Genomic DNA, 22,262 nt, shown 5'->3' with positions numbered 1-22,262 from the left:
GCAAATTGCATCTACAGAATATTTCCCCTTTGCATTCTTGCCTCTTCTCAGGGCGAGAGCAAGCAAGCATGCGCACGAGACGCCCGAGCTCTAACCTTATTTGGATATGGTAATGAGCGGCTCGCAACGGCCAATGGAGAGCGAGTGTTCGCCCACGTGACGGCGGATGAAAGCTTGGTGGGTGGGGTCCAGCGCCGAGCTTAGGTTAAAACCAGTGGACGAGCCACAGCGCATTCAGTGTAGGGAGAAGCAGGGACTCACAGTGAGGGGCAACTTTTGTTACTATGAAACTTAGGAATTATTGCAAAATATAGTGAAAATTACCAAAATCCCTCGTGAACCAATAACCTGCCCCTAGGGTCTGAGGTTTTTAGTCTAGTTCGCCCGGAAAGGGCTTCGACACTCACTATTCTGACACTTTTTTTTTCTCTTCTTTTTTTTTTTTTGGAAAGAATGTGTGAGACAGGCAGTTAGCCAGCCAGCTATAGCTAGCTAGCTAGCTAGCTAGCTGAGAGGTGATACAGGCGGGCAGGAGAACAAAAGATTTTTCCTCTTTTTTTTCGCGTTCTGGCCGGTTTGTACTGACACTCAAGTCCATGCAGAACGTGTCATTACCATCACAATGCCCGTTTTACTTTTTCTGATAGACACGTCCGCTTCAATGAACCAGCGCACCCATCTGGGCACTACCTATCTGGACATAGCAAAAGGCGCTGTTGAGACTTTTATGAAGGTACTGTAACCACGGGGACACAATTTAATACTGGGACACCCCCCACACCACCATCATCATCATCATCGTCGTCGTCGTCAAAAAACCCTTGGATCTCTCGGTGCAACCGTCAATAATTCTCTCTACTATCTCCACAGCTCAGAGGCAGAGATCCGGCGAGCCGAGGGGACCGGTATATGTTGGTAAATTTTGAAGACGTCCCCTTCGGGATCAAGGTAGAGTTTGTTTTCCCCGGGCCGTGTCCGGCTTTCACAGAATTTGCGCAGATTGCCTTGTCCCCCCTTCGCGTCGCTCGCAGCACGTTGTGTCGCTCGCCACATCGCATTGTGTGTGTAGATGAGAGGGAGATCTTCAGGAGGAGCGCTCATGCCCCTTTTAAAACATGGCCGACATTTTGTTTCAGTGTGAGCAGCAAGGAACTCTGGGTGTTATTTATACAGCGAGGTGATATCTGTCTGGGAGGGGGGAGGAGGAGGAGGGGGGGGGGGGGGGGGGGGGGGGGGGGGGGGGCAGACAATACTACTTTAATCGTTTAGACCAAATTGCCACTTTGGTGACGGCGCACATGGCCGCTGTGCCCCTTTTGTAATTTATGATCGTCCTGGTGGAGACGGATCAAGGGACCTGGCTGCAAAAGAGAGGGCGAGAGAGCGACCTACACCAGTGTTCTATCAGCTCAGACTCACAATGAAGGGCCCCTTCAAGTTAACCATTGACTCCTGCAGAAGTTGCCCCCTACTGTGCACAACAGCTATCCAACTTTTGATGCATTTTTTTTTATTTTAAATTTATTAACAGAGGTGTTGTTTGTTTTTGTTCGTTTCTGTTTTTCTTTTTTTCTTTTTTTAAGGCCGGATGGAAGGAGAGCCACGCCACGTTCATGACAGAGCTCCGGAACCTCCAAGCGACCGGACTCACGTCCATCGGCCAGTCCTTGAGGACCGCTTTTGATTTACTCAATCTCAATAGATTAGTGACTGGGATAGACAACTATGGACAGGTATGTAGCTCTGAAGAGGCCAGCGAGGGAATCAGGGTTTTAAGCTAGAGCTATGACAAGGTGCTGTATGGCCCCCCCACCCCACACAGACCCCCCACCCCCACCCCCTTCTCCTACTCCCCCTACCCCCTATCCACAGTCTTACAAGCATCAACCACCTGCATACTGTGTCCCCACACACTTTCAGTCATGTGCTCAAGACACAAGCATAACAGCAACAAGTTGAGTGGGAAGAGAGGAAAAAAAAAAATGCGATCAACTTACCGTCAGTAACTGATGTTGATTCCACCACAGAGGTGGAGCTCGCTTTTTCTCTTTCTTTTTTTAACCTTTAAGGGATTCCAGCTGGGCGTAAGCTTTGATAGATCAAGGTCCAGAACTGCATGGTGTATTTAAAATCTGATGGTCCTACAGCCGAACATTTAATCAAGACTGCTCATATGTAGTTTATGCACTCAAGTTTCTATTTCATCTGGGACACCCACCTGAAACTAACGTAATCTTACCTAATCATTTAAGTTTCTAATGTTTGAGTTTTGTTGAAACGGCTATATTGATATTTTTAAACTTGGCTGTATTACATTATAGAGGTGGTGACAAATGTGGTGGTCGAAATGCAGTTAAATCTGCTCTTCCCAATGATAGTTTAAACAGAAACTTAACATTATAACCGTCATGGAAGTAGTATTTATTTATAATGATAATTACATATGTTAGCGTTGTTTCTAGCTGGCCATAAAAGATTTATTATTTTCCTATGACTTTTAAGTTCCCTAAAGTCCCTCTCTTCTGTGCTTTACCAAGTATGTTCTCAAGCTTTTAGTGAAAAATACATTTGACTTTTTACTCTGCTATTTTACTTGTTCTAAAAATTGGGACAGTGTGAAGTTCTGCTACTGGGAAGAGTTTCTGAATTCTTTCCGGCTCCTACAACAAACATAATGATTTATCATTGAATTATTTATATTTGCTGTTCACATGTTCATGCGCTGTGGGGATGTTCAAGGAAAAAGTGAAACTCTTAAAACGAGAAACTGATCCTGATGTTATCGTCATTAATGTTGTGCAACTCATTTTTGAAAATTTGCAAAATTTAAACCAAGCCCCGCCTCCAGCTGAACAGCGGAGTCGACCCGAGTCATAGTTGGGACACGTACAACAAGTATTCAGTTTGCCCACAAGGTCTGTAACTAATTCAGTTCAGTTACTGGTCCAGTTCCAGAGAGTGCCGCCTAATGACATCACCAGTTCAGTCTGTTTCCAGTTTAGGGAGGCAGTTGTTTAAACACGGAGCTGTGTGAGGAGAACTTTTGTGTGCTCACAGTTTTTCGTGCGCTACTCTCCTTTAAGCCTCATGACTTATCTGCAACACATGACATCTTCTGTCATCACTCTACTCATCGTGTAGTCTGACACAGACTGATCAGAGAGGCTCCATGTTAGTGTCTTAATAGAAGAAAAAAAAACAGAAATCTTCTTACAGCAGATGTAACACATCACCCATTTAAGATTTACTTGTTCTCTATTCAAATTTTTGAAAATTAGGAGCAGTTTTCTGCCAAGGAGAAATATTAGTCATTATTATTGTCAGTCGTCTAGTCCATACATGGGTTGACAGCTCTGTGACTGCACACTTGTGCTTGATATAGGAATCTGGATTTCTGCTTATCCACTATGGAGTAAGTCAGTAAGGATGGGAGCAATAATAAATGTTTGACTTAGCATTTCCTGAATAGCAAATGGGGGAGGATCCCTCCCTACCATGCAGGCTGGGTAATACATACAGTACATACAACATACATAATGCATGTCCGACTCTCATCGGGGCGTTTGAATGTCAGATAGCAGCCCTGCCGTCGGGGCGAGCAGAGGCAGCGTGAACGCACGTTTGTGTCTGTAAACACAAACAGGACATGCAGCGATGCAGAGATCAAGGTTACTGTGTCCTAAGCTTGTTACCGACGACCTGTAACGACACGGTGATAGGACCATGGTTTTAATTTGAGGACCAGGTCCCTTTTTTCCCGACAACTGGAAGGAAATTTGCTTAAAAAAAATAGTGGGCACTCTCTCCACAGTTTGACTCTGACATCACAAGCAATGTTGCAAAAGAAGCGTTTAGCGATAATTGCTGAAGGACTGACACTAACAGTAGATATATCGTTGATTGATTGATCTGCCGTTACATTGCGAAGCTGATCAATTGTGGAATATCCCAAAATAATGGAGATTATCCTTCACATAGCATAAAGAGACAAGTTCATACTTCTTCTTCGTACGACCGACGATCCAAACCCAGAAAATATTTAGTTTACAATCCAAAGTACAAAGTAGGGGCAAATCCTCACATTCGACAAGCTTGACATTTCTCCTTCACAACCTAATTAATTATTTGGTCATCAAAATTTTTGTTGAATAATTGTCCCTTGACAAATTGATGAACTGGCTTTGGCACAACATCACACTTCCTGTGAGCTGTTCTTGTTTTTGTGTGGTTACTCTTCGTGTCCTTTAAGTGAAGCGTAGCCAAATTTGCTGGAGAGGATATTTCACGGGAAGTGGAACAAGTGTGCTTCTGCATGAAATGAAATTGTGACTGTGTTTAACTGGGAGTGAGAGACTTGTAAACACAAAAAATTGAAACTAGGAAACCCTGTGCATAATCCATTTTAAAGCAGGTCCTTGTGTGCAGATGGTGCTGAAACTCAAATGTCCTCTGAACTTGGACAAAACCATCTGAAATTTTCAGGTTATGAACAGAAAAGCCGCCCGGCTGCACATTCTGAAGTGCAGTTCTTTTCTTTGAGCTCGTCGATGTTGACAGGTTTCAACAGCGCTCTGATGACTACGCACACCTTTTGTCGTTTGTGAGGGGTTTTTTTTTTTCCAATCTCAATTTGCTTCAGCAGCTGTAAATCAAAGCCAAAGCAAAGCGATGCAAGTAGCTTGTGTTTTCGCTGGCATCGCATTTGAAGCGCTCCGTATAATGACTCCATATTGTCCTCTCGTCTTTCCAATGTAATTCATAAAGACGAGTCGACTTTGGTTTTTTTCATCCTCCTCGTGTGGGTGAATGTGTGAGATGTTCAGTGGGGGTAGAGAGCCAGAGAGGGACGAGACAAAAGGTGTAGGAAGCCTGTGGGTGAGTTAATATTGCCCTGGAGTGATTCTCTCCACAGTCACAAAGAGCCCTCCAGGTTGCCAGGCGTCTGGGACGACTCTCCCCTGGGAGATGAAGAGGGCTGTGGAGGATGAAGCGAGGGGGAGACGGCCCTGCAGGTTTATCCTGACACTGATCACAGTTTCATTAAGAGAGCAGAAGAAAGGGAAGACGAGAAGGGGAAGAGAGCGGGGAAATGATATGACGGGCGACGTTTGGCCCCTTCGTTAACATGTCAGCGGCCGTGATAAACAAGTCTCTAATGGATCTCCCATCAGGCTTTGCGTTGGCAGACCGGAGATCCTGCTGCTCCACATGGACATAGACACACCCATTAAGGCTACAGTTAATGACACTTTCCATTATTGATCAGTGTATTTATACTTTTTTAAATGAACCTATTGATTTTATGGTCTTTAACATGTCAGAATATATTGGGGGGAAATGAAAGCCCAAGGTAGATGGTTACTTTATCGAGGAATATTTTGGCATCTGGTAGCTCATATGACAGTTACGAAGAAAAACAGCATATGGGAAATACAATACAAAAGGGAACATGAAATCAGAACAAAAATATGATAAAACAATTCTAATGAGCAGGAAATGTCATATCACATGGTTTGTTTTGTCTGTCATAGAACGCTGAATCTCAAATAATTAATTTTAACCATCTCATAAGACAAAGGAGAAGCAAATTTCCACACTGGAGTGGCTAAAACCAGCAAAATAAAATGATTGATAAATTATTAGAATATAGAAAATACACTGACCAGCCACACGGTCATGGACAGACAACATTACTGGAGCAGAGTCTTGAGACTGTATTGTGGATATGGGCTGATGACGCGATGTTCACGTAATCTAATTTTAATAGCTGTTATAACCAGCAACCTAATTGCATAGCAACAGTTAAAAAGCTAAGTGAGCTGATGTGCCACGCATGAAAAAAACCAAACTTTTCCAGCAAAGTTGGGAGTCATCGACTCATTAGCATGCCGAGAAAGGGACCGATGTCATAAAGGGATTTTTGGGGAGGAAGAAAAAAAAAGTCTGGGTTGTCATGGATACCTATAGCACCGTGGATCTCGGTGGTATCCCGCTCTGTTTACTTTGTGCTGTTTATTTTTTTATTTCTTAAGTAACTGGACAAATCCATCATTCAGCAGACACCACAGCCTTAAGGTACATTTTCAAACTGCAGCGCCCGTCGGAACAGGACGGCCCTTTATGAAGAGTCTGCATGACTCTCATGACCGCTCACCGACGGGACCTGTCGGGCCACTTTTCTTTTTCTGTGGAGATAAATGCGGTTGCCGCTCCGGTTTCATTTTTTTGTCAGTGTGTGTGTGGAATGCTGATGTCATGAAATATTCCAGCGTCTTAGCAGGCAAGAGGATTCGTATAGATTCCCTGGTAATGTACTCTGCCTCATGGTGGAGGATAGTGTACATCCGCCGCATCTGTTCACGCAGTGGTATAGATGTAATCACCACTGTTCTTTTCCTGTATCTTTTTTTTTATTCCTTAGACTTAATTCTCTCTTTCACACACCCACTCTCTTAAAATAGATCCTTATAACTTCTCTATGTGATGGTGAGTTTAATGTGCTATAAATAAGCTGAAGTTAAACTCAAATATAACATTTTTTCTTGGCTTTTATGAACGCTCTATTGTTTGCTCTCATATTTCCATTTTTACATTTTGTGTGAGAATATCTTTTTTTGTTTTTTCCTCCCCTGTCTTTGTAGGGAAGGAATCCCTTCTTCCTCGAACCCGCCATCATAATCGCCATCACCGACGGCAACAAGTTGACGAGCGGCGGCGGAGTCCAAGACGAGGTCAGCCTTACATCCCCCCCCCCGCAGAGAGATGAGGGGTCCCAGCCAATCAGGAGCGCGTCCTGCGTGGCTGGATGACAACTCCACAATGTTTCACTTTAACACAAGCATCAAACCCCCTTTTCCCCACCGTGTGTGTGTGTCACTGAGGCTAACTAATGTTAGGTTCACAAAGCCACTGCTATTATGTCGTATGTTAAAATTAGAAACGTCCCATGACTATGTGCTGCAAAACAGTCCCACAGCAACACGTCCTACCTCTCTCACTGTCAGCTACCACCTCGTTCAATATCTCTATCTTAGATAAACGATGGAAGCTGTAAAGCTCGTCACATCATAACAGGATTTGGCAACTGACATTTTTCAGTTTTTCAGTTAATTGATTAATCACTTGATCTATAAAATGTCGGAAAATGGTTCAAATGTCTCTTGAAATTCTTCACAACCAGTTTTTGGCGATTTTCCTTCTCAAATATCTCAAACTTTTGTTTTTTTTAACCATTGATTGTTCTTGTTTTATAATCATCAATGGTCTTTATAAAACTTTAGCGAGTCCAACAACAAACTGGAAAGGGCACCTTTTTTGATTCCACCTTTGTGGATTAATTGATTTATCGAAGCAGTGTCAGCTTCATTTCGTGACAGTCGTTTGATTTAAATATAGTTTATCGTTTTAGCTTTAATAATGTTCAGTCGTGTGAGCGTGATTGCGATGATTTCGTCCGGGGTCTGCTGGTCGGATTAAAGCCGTGGTCCTCTCGGTGACTCAGTAACTCGCTCAACTGTAAATTATTGATTTCTGCTCTGTCCTCTGCATCTTACCATCCGCGCTGAATATTTGTGACGCTCTTCCCTGCGAGCTGGAGAAGAACTTCATTAAGTCGTGTAGTCGTCGGTAGCTTTAGATGCAAAACTTACAAAGGTCAGATGCGTTAGATTTAATCCTTAATTCTGCAGCCACAGTTTAATTTCTCCTGTAAAAAAAATAATAATAATTCCGTGCCTCTTCAGGCCGAGGAGGTCGACTCTACTTGCAGCCTATATATATAATATAATCAAATGGAAATAGCTGTTTTTGAATTATGCAGTGACCCAAATACCATCATTATTCCCATTTTCATACAGTGTATCATCATATCGACCAAAATTGTCTCTAGTTATGATCTGCGGTTCCCCTTGTCACTGACACTTGTCATCGTCTCCTCCAGCTCCACCTGCCTCTGACCACTCCGCTGCCGGGCAGCGAGCTGACCAAGGAGCCCTTCCGCTGGGACCAACGGCTGTTCGCTCTGGTGCTGCGGATCGCCGGCAACGCCTCGGTTGAGCCCGAACCCCTTGGAGGCGTCCCGCCCGACGACTCTCCCATCACGCCCATGTGCGAGGTCACTGGAGGTAGGCAGAGTGCGGGAGTTCACGTGCTTTCATCGACAACGATTGACAGATCCGCTGAGTTCATCTTCGGTGCAAATCGTGACGAATGTGGTGGTTGTTTGATGCGAGGCTTTTTTGTCTAGTTTAGTCCTGCGCAAAACTGCCTTCTACGTCTTCTTATCGTGAGAAGACGGTGCGAGCTCCAAAGGGTTCAAAGTTTGGTGGGCGAACCAGAGCGGAGCTCACGCCCTGTTGCATGCTCTTGTTTTAACAACTGAGCATGCTCAGCTGGAGCTGTTTTCTGAGAGGTTGAGTCGCTTTGCTCAAGTGCACTTCAGCAGCAAATGTGAAAAGGTTTTCCTACCCGGTCCAGGATCAGTTGTCAAGAACATCCACTCAGATTTTCGTCCCTCCTGTCTCCATTCCTCATGCTTGCCTGGTTATGGACGCTGCCGGCGGCAGGAGGAACAGACTGGAACGTCGACAAGATTATCGCACACACAGAGAGGCAGAGCACGCCAAAGCTCTGTGGAGCAGTACAGTGGTGCTGAATGCAGAACATGACACAGCTCCATTGTCACTGACGGGCCCTCTACAGTACACGCTGCCCCCGTCCATTACTGCTGATGGCAGACCTGACACAAAGCCCACGGCCCTTTTTGAAAACGAACGAGTGAGCGGGTGCACGGCGAGGTCACAGGAGGTGAAGTTGGAGGGCACCGAATGGCCAGGAGCCGGAATTAGAATAATCGGTTGTAGCTTCGTGAGAGCGTGAGCCCGATTTACGGTGGGAACAAAACGTGACCTTTACTGTTCTGCGACCAATCGGAGCGTTAGAGCTGAATTTTCTGCAGATGCTTCCTTTTGCATCCATTGTGTAAAAGACTGATACGAGCCCATAAAGATAAAGCACATTGTCAAGTAGCGATGCACTTGAAATTGCTCGGCGCGTGTGTAGTCAGACTGCAGAGTTTTATATGAAAGCAAGAGCCCTCTACTTTTAAGTGTGTGTGTGCGTGTTCTTTCATCCTGGAATATTGTCGGGCTGGGTGATAAATTTGTACTCGTGCTTGACCTCTGACAGCTGTCACCATTTTGGATCTGGGTCTAAGTTGGTAAAATACGGAGGTTCTTAAGCTTTGAGTCAAAAATCCTTTGTCTTCTCTCACATGAAGAAGCTACATGCAAAAAATTTAAGTTACAGATATTTATCTAAATAAAAAGGCTGGAAAATTCTTCATCAGAAAGACCTGATTGTATTCATTACGTTCACATGTCTGTCAGCAGGATAACTCAAATCCTACGAAAGCGATTTCCATGAAATTTAGTGGCGGGGTTGGACACGACCCAAGGAAAAACCCATTACATTTTGGAGCATGTGGCTCCAGGAATTATTATATTTGACTATCTTTAACATGGCGAAAAAGGGCTTTAGCCTTGGCGGAGGTATCCGCTGATTTAGACACATCAGATAATTGCTAAGAGAAATGTCAAAAGGGCTCAGAATTAATCGTTAATTTGTTTTCTTTTCCTCAAGTAAAATGAGCTATTATATAAATTACTTTTTAAAAAAACAAAGCACGGTAATAATTCACTTCCCACAATGTACTGTAGACATTTGACGCATTGTGCAGCTCTCTTTCATCTCCTTTAGCTCATTATTTTTGTTTTTTTTAATGGCTCATGTGGGATTCAGGATGAACACCACTGAACACCTCCACCTGCTCAGCACCTGCTCAGCAGGCAGACAAAAAGAAGGAGAAAATTGAATATTTAGCAGCTAATGAGACAGTTATGTCTCTCAAGTGTTGGCAGAGATCTAAAAAGTGAAGCAATCATCTCAAATTAGTGCCTTTTAAAAAGAAAAAAACAACTGATGGACGCCATCAAATGGATTTGAAAGGATCCAGATTTGACAAGTACTAAAAATCTATTGTAGTCCAACCCCTAGATTTCTGTTGAATTTGTTCACACATTCTCCAGATTTGTTCTCATACGTGTGTGTGCGCGTGTGTGTGTTGCAGGGCGATCGTACAGCGTGTTCTCTCAGCGCATGTTGAATCAGTGTCTGGAGTCTCTGGTGCAGAAGATCCAGAGCGGAGTGGTGATCAACTTTGAGAAGACGGGGCCTGACCCGCCGCCGCTCGAGGGTAAGAGACACTTGTTTGTTTGTCTAAGTGGAATTCATTCCTGACTTAATTTCTCGACCTTGTTGACAACCACTGCGCCGCGTCTGACCTCTTCGCTCTCTTTCGCTCCCACTCACTGTTTTTCTCTAATCCTCTTCCTCTGAGCTTTTCATGAACAGCTGGTGGATGTGACTGTTTAAACCTTTGCGTTTTAACCGTTTCAGTTTAACAAAAACATTTTCTTTGGTTTTATGTTTTCTTGTCTGAGCTGCTGCCGGTAAAATGACCCCCCCCCCCCCCCCCCCCCCCCCCCTGTATTTTCCTGCGCAGACGCTCCAGCTGAGGCGCTGAAGTCCGGTCTGCAGCCGTGGCACTGCTGCCACAAGCTGATCTACGTTCGACCCAACCCCAAAACCGGTGTACCCATCGGTCACTGGCCCGTCCCCGAGGCCTTCTGGCCCGACCAGAACTCCCCCACGCTGGTGAGAAAACATCAAGATTCCTTTTTATTGTCATTCAGCAAAACACAAAATTATGAGCATGGCTCCTTTAAAAACACAGATTTAAAAAATAGCGGTGCTACAAAGTCATTTAGTCAGTGTTACAGTCATTATACAGTTCATTTCCCTGTAAGTGCAGTGTTATCATTTTAATGTGTTTTTTAAATATGTACTATAATAACAGTATCTACGTCTCCCTATCCCAGCCGCCTCGCTCAGCCCACCCCCACGTACGCTTCTCCTGTCTGGACGCCGAGCCCATGGTGATCGACAAGGTGCCCTTCGACAAGTACGAGCTGGAGCCGTCGCCTCTCACGCAGTACATCCTGGAGAGGAAGTCCCCGCACACCTGCTGGCAGGTACAGGAAACACACCCACACACAAAACAAAAAAAAACGCTTTTTTGAGAAAGGACCTCAAAGTTAAAGCTGAAATCCAAAGTTTAAAAATGTACAAATCATTCTCATAGTCCAGCAATTAAACTGGTCACTGCGGGTAGATGAGAAAAACCTTTTCATTAGGTGTCAGGCTCTTTCCTCTGCTGCCACCTTCAGATCGTTCAACGGTTTTGCTCCAGAGATTAAAGTCAAATCGAGAGGAGAGTCCACATGTTTCCATTTATATAATATTTTTTGAATACAATAATGTAAACACTTCCCCGTGATGATTATTATGGTTGTTAGAAATGCACAATTAGCACAGATTTGCTGTCAGACGGAGGGAGAATGAACAGAAACATTTTAACCCACATTTCTCCAGGTTGTTTTTTTGTTTTGCTGATTTTTATGGCTCTGTGTTTTAGGTGTTCGTATGTAACAGTGCCAAGTACAGCGACCTGGGCCAACCCTTCGGCTACCTAAAGGCCAGCACGGCCCTCAACTGTGTCAATCTGTTTGTGATGCCCTACAACTACCCCGTGCTTCTGCCACTTCTGGGTAAGGCTGCAGGATTCATTCTCCCTCGTGTGATCCTGTTATTTTTAGAATTTAATTTCTCTATAGATTTTCATTTTCGCTCCCTTTTTGCAGACGACTTGATCAAAGTGCACAAGTTCAAGCCCACCATCAAATGGCGACAATCCTTTGAGAACTACCTGAAGACCATGCCTCCATATTATATCGGGGTCGGTGGACTTGACGTTACTTTAAGTTACTGTTTTATTAACACGCTAAAACCATGGAAGATGAGGTCTTATTGCTTCCTTCTTTCCACAGTCTTTGAGGAAGGCCATGAGAATCATGGGAGCACCGAACCTGCTGGCGGAAAACATGGAGTACGGCCTGAGCTACAGCGTCGTCTCCTACCTGAAGAAGCTCAGTCAGCAGGTTTGTTTTCTGTTTAGGCACAAACAGCAGAAGATCTGCTCTCAATGTACAGTACAAAAGAAGTTCAGACAAAGTATTATCTACTGTAAGATTGTCAATTTCATTCTTATAGTTTCTGTAAGACTAATGTAAAATGAAACACTAATGCGCTGAGCATGTTAAGCTCATTTTGCTAGTTGGAAAAACATTATACATATAAACATTTTTGTTATTGATAAAGAATCGTATTGTTTTACTTAATTGAAAGACCCAACGTCAGTGCAATTTAATTATATCTGATAAAGTTTCGTTTAGCATAAACGAACAATATTAGTGACTACATATTTCATATTGTTACAACAGTATTGTCATTAATTTGCCAACTGGAGGATTATACATTAATAAACCCTAATACTATTTACATGACTTACATTATACTTTCACTATAGTGTGTTGTTAGCCATTTATTATACATTAAGTTGTATATTCTGCTCATAAAAGCAAAATATGGAGATTAAAAGAAAGTGTTTCTACGTTTTATTGTGGTTACCATCAAGTAAGCTCACTTGTTCCTATTTCCAGACAAAAATCGAATACGATCGCCTGATCGCCCTGATTGGCAAAAAGCAGCCGCCGGAGGCCGGCATCAAGGTGCGCTGGCGCGGCGGAGGCTCGTCTCTGGCCCAGCGCAGGAACTTCATCCAGCAGCTGCAGAGTCTCACGGGAGAGGGTCCGACTCTGCCCCTCGAGCTCAACCCCAAAGAGTTCCAAGGCTTTCATCTGGCACTGCTCAACAAGGTCCGGTGATCATTTAACTTTCCTTTAACAATCAAAGTGACTCCCTCTTTCTCCACTTGAAGTGAAGCTGAATTTGAACTCTCCTCCCTTTGCTTCCTTGTCCTCACCAGGGCCTGAAACCTCAGAGCTTTAGGAATCCCTACGACATCCCTCGCAGCCACCTGCTGGACCAGCTCAGCCGAATGAGGAGAAATCTGCTCAACACCGGCGTCTGTAATCTCAGAGGGCAAGACTCAGGTAAGCGGCCGGGCCTTCTCCCCCACCTCTCTTAGTTTTCGTCATGCGCGCTCTGTATTGCCTCCCTCCATGTTGTGAATTTCCTTTTCTCCTGTACAGACCAGCTCCACAGCGTGCCAATCGCCCAGATGGGCAACTACCAGGACTTCCTCAAAGCTGCTCCTCAGCCCCTTCGAGACGCCGACCCCGAGCAGCCCAAACGCCTGCACACGTTCGGCAACCCCTTCAAACTGGACAAGAAGGTAAGGCCCCCTGAAAAGCCTCTTTCATTAAGGAAGCGCCACATGAAATGATGTGGAATCATAATCATTCAATCTCCCCCTCGCCTTTCCCCTCAGGGCATGATGATCGACGAGGCCGACGAGTTTGTGACGGGCCCTCAGAACAAAGGGAAGCGACCGGGGGACAGCAGCAACATGCAGGGCGGAGGCCCCAAGAGGCGGCGCTGCATGTCGCCTCTGCTGCGCCTGGGCCGGGCGTACACGCCTCCGGTCACGCCCCCCGCCAGCCCCCGACCCACCGCAGGTGAGGTTTGTTTTTGAGACTACCACGACAGGTGTTGTGATGCCTCTTGCAACTGAAATATTGATTCCGGGAAACAGCCGAGGTTGTTCCCGATCATTGAGCAGTTCTTAACATCACAATGTAAACATTGGTCACGTTACAACGTTGATGGGAATTTTTTAAATCTTTTTTTCTTAACTTGTGTCATGTTGAAAATCTTTCTTCAGCAATTCCCTTTCTAATCTTCTAACCCTTTAATAGACATGGACATAAATGACGGAGCACCCGAACCCGACTTGATCATCAACCACCTGAATCAGAACCACTACAGCTCGGACAGCGGCTCGGACTCGGAGCTGGATCACCCGTCGGGGCCGGCCAACCACCAAGAGAACCACGTGGCCGCGGACCCCCAGGACCTCCGGCATAGTGGGGACGGGGAGGACGAAGACGGCGAAGACGAGGAGAACGGGCAACCCCGGGGCGTGGACGAGCTGCCACTGAGCAGCGACGAGGAGGGATTGAACATGGTGCTGGTGGACGACCAGCCGCCCCGCTACCTGTCGCCCTCGGCTCTGAAGAAGCACATTCACAACGAGACGACGAAGGTCAACAACGAGCTGAGGGTACTCATCACCAAGGAGATCAGGAAACCTGGCAGGCGTGAGTAGAATAATCATCTGTCTCAGGGGGGTTTGAAGAAAATGAAAGAATCAGCTGGACTGTAATGTTGCTGTGCTAATATATACTTAAGAAATGGAAGAATATTTGTCTTTACATAAATCTGCAGGCTGAGTGTTGCACATTGATGTTAAGTCGATGTGATGAGAAAGTTGAAGTTGTGACGCTTGATTCCTTTTTTTTTATTTTTCTCTTTTTATTTTTCCATGTATGGCAACTTAATGCTGTTTATGAACGTCCTTTTAAAGTGAGGGAAGGAATAGGAAAGCTCAGCGAGCAGAACAGAGCAGAGCAGATGTGTGAAGGTGAGACATACAGTGTGTTAGGTCAGTGAACATGTGACATGTGTAGTAATTGGGACATTTTAACAGTAACAACATGATGAAAAGAACGGTGATAAAAGTCCCTGTTTCTGTTAAATTTCTTAACAAATCTTTTTGTATTCCTCTTCTGCAGTTTCTTGTGAATTATCTTCTGACATTAATATAATCTTTCCCACAGCAATCAGACTGCTTAACCAGAAATAGTGAAATGCACATAAGAGACTGTCCCTCTAAATTCTTTTCATTAAAACTAACTTATTTATTTTTTAAATTCTATGATAGCATAATCTTATTTTTAATCTTAAGTGCTTTTATTTATGAGTTCATAATTTTAAAGTCTTCTGTAAAGAAATCTTGAAAAGATCTTTTTCTATGAATCAACCATTGAGTAGTTTAGTATTCTGTGGTGTCAGCTTTTTGTTGTTGTTGATTTTATCTGTTAATCCAACAAGTCGAGTAATCTCAGGACGTATAATATACGTATATATAATACAAACAAATAAACGAGATATGAATCTAGAATAGAAAACGATCGTGAGTTGCAGCCTGAAAACAAATCGGCTTGATGATGAGACGATATTTTATGACAGTGAATTGGATCGAGGACTTTAGCTGTTCACATAAAGTGATTAATCCCCACTCACGTTTTACTCACTTCAGACTACGAGAAGATCTTCCTCCTCCTGAAGCAGATCCAGGGCACTTTGGACACTCGGCTCATATTCCTACAAAACATCATCAAAGAGGCGGCCAGGTAACGAGTCCAACCCTCCTCTACACGTTTTTTACTTAAATACGAAAATGTGATTATAAAATTATTTTTTTTCTACCGTTTGTCCTTTGCGAAGGTTCAAGAAGCGCGTTCTCATCGAGCAGCTGGAAAACTTCCTGGAAGAGATCCACAACAGATCCAACAACATGGTACACATGGACTCGTTCAATCCCTGAGACCGGTTCAATCCCAGAATGATTTTTTTCTGAGAATGAACTCGACAACCCTCCACCTCCCCCCCTCATCCCTCATCCCTCCTCTTCCTCCTCCTCCTCCTCTTCCTCTTCCTCCCTGGGCCCCTGCGGAGTCGAGACACGACGACGGCGGCATCCGGCTCTCAAAACTTTCACCTCTCAGGTGGACTCTCTTCGTTTCATAAGCATTACTGATTGTTGGTTTACACAGAAGAAATGGGGGGGGGGGGGGGGGGGGGGGGGGGGGGGTGGGCGGGGGGGGGCACGGAGGAAAGCATTTTGTTGCTGCAGGTGAAGTTGTTTGCCTATGCCATGGGATTTCTCTTTTTGCCTGTAGAACATTTGCTTTCTGAGCCGTGAAGCCTGTCCCTTGTGCGTTCGCCTCGATTATTCTCCTCCCATAATTTGATCGGCTTTGTTTTTTTTAAAGCGACAAACAAACGACGGAGAATAATCTCTGGAGCGGGCGGGGGGGGACGACAATTCTGGTGACCTTTGTGCTGATGTTACAGGAGGAAGGGGATTCGCATTGTGTGTGTGCGCGTTTTTCTGCCAACTCAGGGTCGAACGGGGTCCGGCGGAGACGCTCAACGAAAACACTTTTCTTCATCACTTCTTTCATTGGTTCACTTTCTGTTCTTCAGGTGGTTCGGTCTTGTGGGAGGACGACGAGAGTCCGACTTTAAAATTTTACGTTCAACACTCCATTAACTGAAGCACTCCATTCCTGTGCTCTTAAACGTGTATGAATTTGTAACGTAAGAATTAATAATAATAATGTTTTTGTCCCCCCCCCCCCCCCCCCACGGGGGAAGAATAAATAAGATCCGCTGCTTTCGTTACTCTTGTAGACGGTCAACTTAAAAAGTCTGAGTGCGTCCGCAGGTTCTCGTCGAGGGCATCGCGGTAAAAAGTCAAATACTTGTGATTGATGCGACAAGATTGGTTACAAATGTTGAAATTACAGGGACACAAAGCTCAGGAACTGATACTTAACGCATCGCGATCAGCAATAACATTGGAGCCTGCATTTTCCTTTTTTTCCCCACCACCACCCATCTTATCTTTTCTTTTTGTGAAACGCCTGATATGCAACACCGACGGTCGTCCCCCTGGAGTGTTGATGAACCGAGGTCTCGGATGCCAGCTTGTCCGCCAATGAGCTGGTCGCTGCCAAATAACGTCAACCCCCCCCCCCCCACCCCCCCCCCCCCCCCCACCTGCCCATCCCTCCTCTCTCCCTTCCGTGAATCTCAAACCAACTCCTTGTTACTTAACCATTAATGCACTTGTGTACATTTGAGAATGTTTATTTAACGTAATTTAAAAGAGAAAAGGAAACCTTTTTTTTTTCGGGCCTTTTCCACTTTGTTCTCAAATATACACAAATAATCTGAAGTTGAGGTCTAGAGGTCAAGAGTTGATTTCCGATTCAGGGGGCCGCTCCCCTTTTCCTGTTCCCTCCCTCCTCGGACAGGGACCAAAATCTGCCATAACTTTGTCTTTTGTTTGTGAAGAGGCCGTTACCAAAAGAGTATTTTGAATACACTGTAAAGATGTAAATAACCCTAGAGTACTATTTAAAAGAGAATGTTCCGCGTAATATGGCCTTTTTGTAAGTATTTCCATGAATAAAGTTTCTATTTTACACTGTGAAGGGCCATGTGAATAAAGTGTTCTGTAAAGACGTGACTCGCCGCGTGTTTCCTCCGTGTTCGTCGGGGCGTCGCTTAGAAAATCCTCAAAACGAAAAGAAAAAAAAGGATCAAAACAACAAAAATTGTAAAAAACATGTATTAAAATTTTATTTACATATATGTACAAAAATATTGTCCCTCTTCCTGAAGTGTCCGCGGACCCTCCCGTTGGTCCACAAATAAATACTGGTAGTGAAATAGGGGGCTGGGGTGTAAATGATTTCAGGGTGCCTGGTCAGCTGGGTTCATCACTCGGCCCATGAATAAGACGGAACCTGAAAAGGAGAACACAACAAAAAATAAGGAACACTTAACTTATATCATTGTTTATTCCTCATAGTCACGTTTTGTTGAATACCTGCGATACCAACGTCTTTGTAATTCTACCTAAGACATCCAGAAAATCTTTCCTGATTCAACCTTGCCTGTCGTTGTTTTATTCCACCACTAGAGGTCACTAAAGTCAGAATTCCCACACATGGGGTCTCTAACTGTAAATCATACATTTTAATATTCCAGCTCACTTTTAAATCTTTGCTGGGTTTTTAAAGCTCGGTTGCTTTTTTTTCTTCTACCGTACAGATGATTTTTTGTTTTAGTTCAAACAGGAAGAAATGCTGCATTTTTTAGGGGACTATTTTCCGCTGTGGATTGATGCACATTTGGTGCTCTATGTATTTACAGCAGCGTGTGTTTAAAATGTTTGAGCTCGATGTCACTGAGGAGCAAGATACAGTTGTTGTTTTTTACTAAAATGAAGGTAGACTGCAGATGTTCAAGTCAAACCTACTAGTGCCTGGTAGAGTTTTTTAATTTTTTTTAAAGAAAATAAAAAACAATGCAGCAAAAAGATGAAAACTATAAGCTATAAGCTGAAACATTGTAGAACATCTGGCGTGATCGTCCGAGCAGGACTGGCCTTTAGCCCGGACTGTGTAAGAGTGTGAAGTTCTCCAGTGTAAAGTAAACACTGTACCTGTGTTACTCTGTCGCAGCAGGAACAAGAACGGCCGGTCCGCCTTGAAAACCGGAGCACGGGATCGTTTGAGTAGCACCATGGCTGCAAAGAAAAAATTGTCTTATTAGCAACCGCATATCATAACCCCTTCAGTTCTTCTTTTATTCTTCTCTCCTTCTCTTTACCTGTGGCAGCAGCGGCCTTCGTCCCGTCTTCTGTCACTTCTATTCTCACTTCATGGAAGGCGTCGGACACATAAAGACCCTCGTCCACTGCAGGGAGAAGCAAACTGTCAGCTGAGTCGCCGCAGTTTGACCTGCGCTCTGCTAAATCTGACAATGATGAAAATCAACATTTCTCTAATGACCTGATATTCCTGTGAAGTCAGCGGCTGTCGGGTTGAAGGCGTCACTGATGCCCATGGCGGGAAGCACCGCCCTCAGGTTGAACTTGTTCTGCATTCTGAACCTGTAAATGTCAAAGAAAAATAATGCGTAGGTCATTCCCATCACGTCTTTAGTCATCTAGCCCAACATTTTCTTCGGACGGCATGATCACCTGGGCAGGAAGACGTCCATCTTGGTTCTGCGCAGGCCGGCGTCCCAGGACTCCAGCTGCCGAGCGTTGAGCTGCGAGTCGAGCGAGGACAGCGGCGTCTTCCTGTCGCTGGGCAGCACCACCATCAGGCTCAGAGAGCGGCCCAGGTACGGCAGCTCCAACACCGTGTAGCGCTGGTCGGACGCCGTCCTGAACTGACCTGGCAAACAAGTTCAGAATGTGCAGGTTCTAAAATCTTTCCGCTGACTTATTTGCATCTGTTCCGTCTCTTTTTTTGGGTGTCTCTTACCGAAGCTGACCTCTGTGGCCTGATACATCATGGGCACCTTGATGGCGCTGCCGTCGGCGAGGGTGAACGGCAGGTTCTGCGTGTTGGTGAAGAGGAAGTGCTTCTGCCACACGCCCCTGAAGGCCACCGTGTTGACCAGGGCCATCTGCAGCCGGCGGCCCCACCACAGGGCCTCTGCCTGGGCCTCGCCGGAGCCCGACAGCTCCCCGCTGCTGCCGCCCGACTGGAGGGGCCACGTCTCGTCTGGAGGTTCAACGAGAGGAGGTCAGGGTTTAACGTAAATGCACGTGCAACTCATCTTTCAGACGTCCTGAGTGTTTGACTCATGTGGTCGGGTGCAACGGACGGAAGAAAAGCATATTATTATACATACAACATATTTCCTCTCCACATTATTATGTTTTATTTGAGTTTTTTCTGTTCGCTGATGGAAAAATGTCTGAATAAAAATCTATTGGTTGCTTCATGACCTTAGAATTAGAATTAGAAAAGTTATAACAACACAATAAGAGCCACAATAACTCATAAACAGTGGCCTCAGTAAACCTCCAGCAGAAACAGAAGCACCGGAGTCTCCTTTTTAGCTCCATTTTCATCTCCACCAACTCCTGAGAAAAAACATCCATCTCTTTGGTTTGAAATATTACATTTTCTTTCCCCAGCCGGTCAGTAACTGTGTCTGTTTGGAGGCGGGTGGGGAGCGTGCAGGGGCTTTATCAGAGCTTGTTTGCTGGTTAAAAAACAGCTGAATCGTACAGTAAAGGTGCTATAAAACTAAAAACAAGAACTGAGGATAAGTCTCTGTGGGTTCACTACAAGCCATTCCTTTCATATTACACAAGTTAGGTCCATACGCCTTTTTTATTTTTTTTTATACAGTCCTGATTACCTTGGCTGTGGCCCGATCTCTCCGGCTGACGATGGCTGCGCGCGCGGTGCGGCTGGCTGAAGTTGGCGCGCACCACGCTGGCGTTGGCCCAGGCTGCGGCGTGCTGCGTGAACTCCGTCAGCAGCCGGACGCCGCTCTGCACGAACAAGGTGCAGGTCTGCTGCAGCCACATGCCCTGGCTGCTGTTGCTCACGTCGCCGCGGGCGTGCAGCAGCAGGTCCTGCACCTGAGCGTCTGCAACGACAGGGACGAGCACAGAGGGGAACGGGGTCAGAGGTGGTGGTGCGGGTGGTGCGGGTGGCGCGTCACTCGCCAGCAGTGGCAAGTTCATGGGAACTGGAGACTTTGGTTCAAACTTTTTCGATGAGTAAGATGCACAGGAACAGATTTCCCCTCCACTCATCTGCAGAACCCGGTGAATTATTCGCAGCGTCGTCTTGTTTTGCACCGCGTTCGCATCTGATCGTCGGCACCGATGCTGAAAAGCTGTGAACAAAAGTGTGAAACTCCGCTCAACAGCCTCCGGCTTGTTTTGGCAACAAGTTTAACTGAGTTCACACCATCTCCCCGCAGGACCGTGCACAAGGAGGAGGCTCATTGGCCTCAGTGTAAGCTTCGCTTAATGCACTCAACTGGAGTCAAACACGCCGCAGTCCTGAGAGACTCAGCGTGTTATGTACGAGCAGGAAGAAAGCGGCCAGTCGAAGGTTGTTTCCCCCGTCGTGCTCGAGCACGTTTTTCATTTTCTTTTCTTTTTTTTTCGGCGTGTGTTGTGGGTTTTCTGATTTTGAGGAGGGGATAGATGTGTCATCTTTTTTTTGTCTTTTTGTAATCTAACTTCCTTATGGATACTGTTTCATCCATATCTACTGTATCTCTTTGTGTCTGTCTATATGTTTCTCTATATGTATAGACTCCATTTTTCTTTATTATTCTGGTTCTACCGCTTTGAGTTGAAATTTGTCTCAGTCTTTATTTTGAATATAGGCTTCTGGGTTTCATCAGCCTCTGCAACTCTGTTCTTCTTGATGAATATCTGCCTGTAATCTCTTATACACCCAGAAAAAAACAGCCAGTGTCAGAAACAGATGAGCATTTTCTATTCGCAGTCGCTACACACGACAAACTGGCCTTCAGCGTGTTTTACTAACTTTCAAATACACGATCTTTGATTTTTGAAACGATAAGATAATCAGGTGGTAACCATTCGAATAATTTACTAATAGTTCAAGTCATTCATCAAGCAGACAACGACAAACATTTCCTTCTTCCAGCCTCTCAAATATGAGAATTGTGCTTCTCGCTATTTTTATATCATTGTAAATTGAATATCTTTGAGGTTTGTGCTGTTGCTTGAACAAAACGGGTAACGTTAAGGCACCGTGAGCTCTGAGAAATTGTCTTTTGGCACATTCCCCATTTGCACACAAAACAAATTGTTGAAAATAACAGTTTTCTCAAGTTCAAAATGATGTGCCAAGAAGTCATCCTTCCAAACCAGAGCCCCGCATCAGCCATCTCCATCCTTGACCTCTCGTGATGTGTGTGTGTGTGTGTGTGTGTGTGAGAGCTCACACCAGGAGAGGTAAAAGAAACAGCAGCTGCCGCTCGCATTTTGTTCATAATTGAACACACTGACCTCTCGACCCCTGGGGCCGAGCTGCAGGAGTGGTTAATGAGATTAGAGGTTGGTGTGTGGAGGCAGGCAGGTATTATGGCTCCAGACACCACTGTGCTCTGCAGCAGCAGCAGCAGCAGCAGCAGTAGTCCCCCCACAGCCCCTCTCTCTCCCTACAGCACGAGACACACCGACGTACCGTTCACGTTGTACCCCAGCGTCCCCTCCAGCTGGGCCAGCGTGTTGCCCCGGGCGCCGAACTGCAGCAGCCCCAGGGACAGGGAGACGCTCACGGGAGACACGATCAGGTTGGAGTCGTTCTCCGTCTCGGTGAGCGTCTGGTAGAGGCCGAGGGCGAACCGGGCGTGCAGCGCCGCCATGCTCTCCTGCAGGCTGCTGCCGTCGCAGTGGCTCCGCTCCACCAGCCAGAGGAAGATGAGGAGTGAAGCGGCCGCTGGCGGGCGACACATTTCCTCAGAGCGGGGCAGGAGGGAGGGAGGGAGGGCGGGAGGGCGGGTGTGGGGGGGGACGTGTCCTCAGGGTGCAACAGGTGGTTCTGGAAAACAAAATCAGAAAATCAGAAAAAAAAGGAGACAATATATTAGATCTGTGTCAGTGCTATCGAACAATGAGCAATTTGTCATCATATTCTCTATGGGATTTTGCAAACATTTGATCCATATTGTTGATTAATTATGTTTGGGTTATA

At 45.4% G+C, this 22,262-nt stretch overlaps 2 protein-coding genes across 3 annotated transcripts; one reads left to right on the top strand and one right to left on the bottom strand.

Annotated features, from left to right (window-relative positions):
* Positions 1 to 223: 223 nt before the first annotated feature.
* ints6 (integrator complex subunit 6) lies at positions 224 to 15,766 on the top strand. Of its 2 annotated transcripts, XM_035651341.2 has the most exons (19): positions 224 to 733; positions 871 to 948; positions 1,584 to 1,733; positions 6,642 to 6,731; positions 7,940 to 8,123; positions 10,127 to 10,252; positions 10,562 to 10,713; positions 10,938 to 11,090; positions 11,534 to 11,666; positions 11,760 to 11,854; positions 11,946 to 12,056; positions 12,618 to 12,833; positions 12,944 to 13,070; positions 13,170 to 13,312; positions 13,409 to 13,595; positions 13,836 to 14,237; positions 14,504 to 14,560; positions 15,239 to 15,332; positions 15,427 to 15,766. In XM_035651341.2, the coding sequence occupies exons 1-19, from the start codon at positions 623 to 625 to the stop codon at positions 15,524 to 15,526; spliced, it is 2,709 nt and encodes a 902-aa protein (XP_035507234.1). In that variant the 5' UTR covers positions 224 to 622; the 3' UTR covers positions 15,527 to 15,766. The 2 variants fall into 2 exon arrangements, with proteins under 2 accessions (XP_035507234.1, XP_035507235.1); XM_035651342.2 differs by lacking the exon at positions 14,504 to 14,560.
* A 1,615-nt stretch (positions 15,767 to 17,381) lies between these two features.
* serpine3 (serpin peptidase inhibitor, clade E (nexin, plasminogen activator inhibitor type 1), member 3) lies at positions 17,382 to 22,023 on the bottom strand. Its single transcript, XM_035651343.2, has 8 exons — positions 21,753 to 22,023; positions 19,936 to 20,169; positions 19,047 to 19,289; positions 18,758 to 18,956; positions 18,567 to 18,667; positions 18,385 to 18,471; positions 18,218 to 18,301; positions 17,382 to 17,516 (listed from the first exon to the last, which is right to left on the bottom strand). The coding sequence occupies exons 1-8, from the start codon at positions 22,021 to 22,023 to the stop codon at positions 17,464 to 17,466; spliced, it is 1,272 nt and encodes a 423-aa protein (XP_035507236.2). The 3' UTR covers positions 17,382 to 17,463.
* Between the last annotated feature and the right edge of the window lie 239 nt (positions 22,024 to 22,262).

The sequence above is a fragment of the Scophthalmus maximus genome, chromosome 14, assembly GCF_022379125.1.
Source record: "Scophthalmus maximus strain ysfricsl-2021 chromosome 14, ASM2237912v1, whole genome shotgun sequence".
Classification (NCBI taxonomy): Eukaryota; Metazoa; Chordata; class Actinopteri; order Pleuronectiformes; family Scophthalmidae; genus Scophthalmus; species Scophthalmus maximus.
The sequence above is the reverse complement of the archived record's forward strand: the minus strand, read 5'-3'. Positions and strand labels throughout refer to the sequence as shown.

Excerpts from the sequence above, each read along its gene's own strand:
- serpine3 (XM_035651343.2), bottom strand. The coding sequence starts at position 22,023 with ATGTGTCGCCCGCCAGCGGCCGCTTCACTCCTCATCTTCCTCTGGCTG. Across the intron at positions 18,957-19,046 it reads GGCCACAGAGGTCAGCTTCG|GTCAGTTCAGGACGGCGTCC; the intron begins GTAAGAGACACC and ends CTTGTTTGCCAG. Across the intron at positions 18,302-18,384 it reads GAAGGCCGCTGCTGCCACAG|CCATGGTGCTACTCAAACGA; the intron begins GTAAAGAGAAGG and ends TTTTCTTTGCAG.
- ints6 (XM_035651341.2), top strand. The coding sequence starts at position 623 with ATGCCCGTTTTACTTTTTCTGATAGACACGTCCGCTTCAATGAACCAG. Across the intron at positions 10,714-10,937 it reads ACCAGAACTCCCCCACGCTG|CCGCCTCGCTCAGCCCACCC; the intron begins GTGAGAAAACAT and ends TCCCTATCCCAG. Across the intron at positions 12,057-12,617 it reads TGAAGAAGCTCAGTCAGCAG|ACAAAAATCGAATACGATCG; the intron begins GTTTGTTTTCTG and ends TCCTATTTCCAG.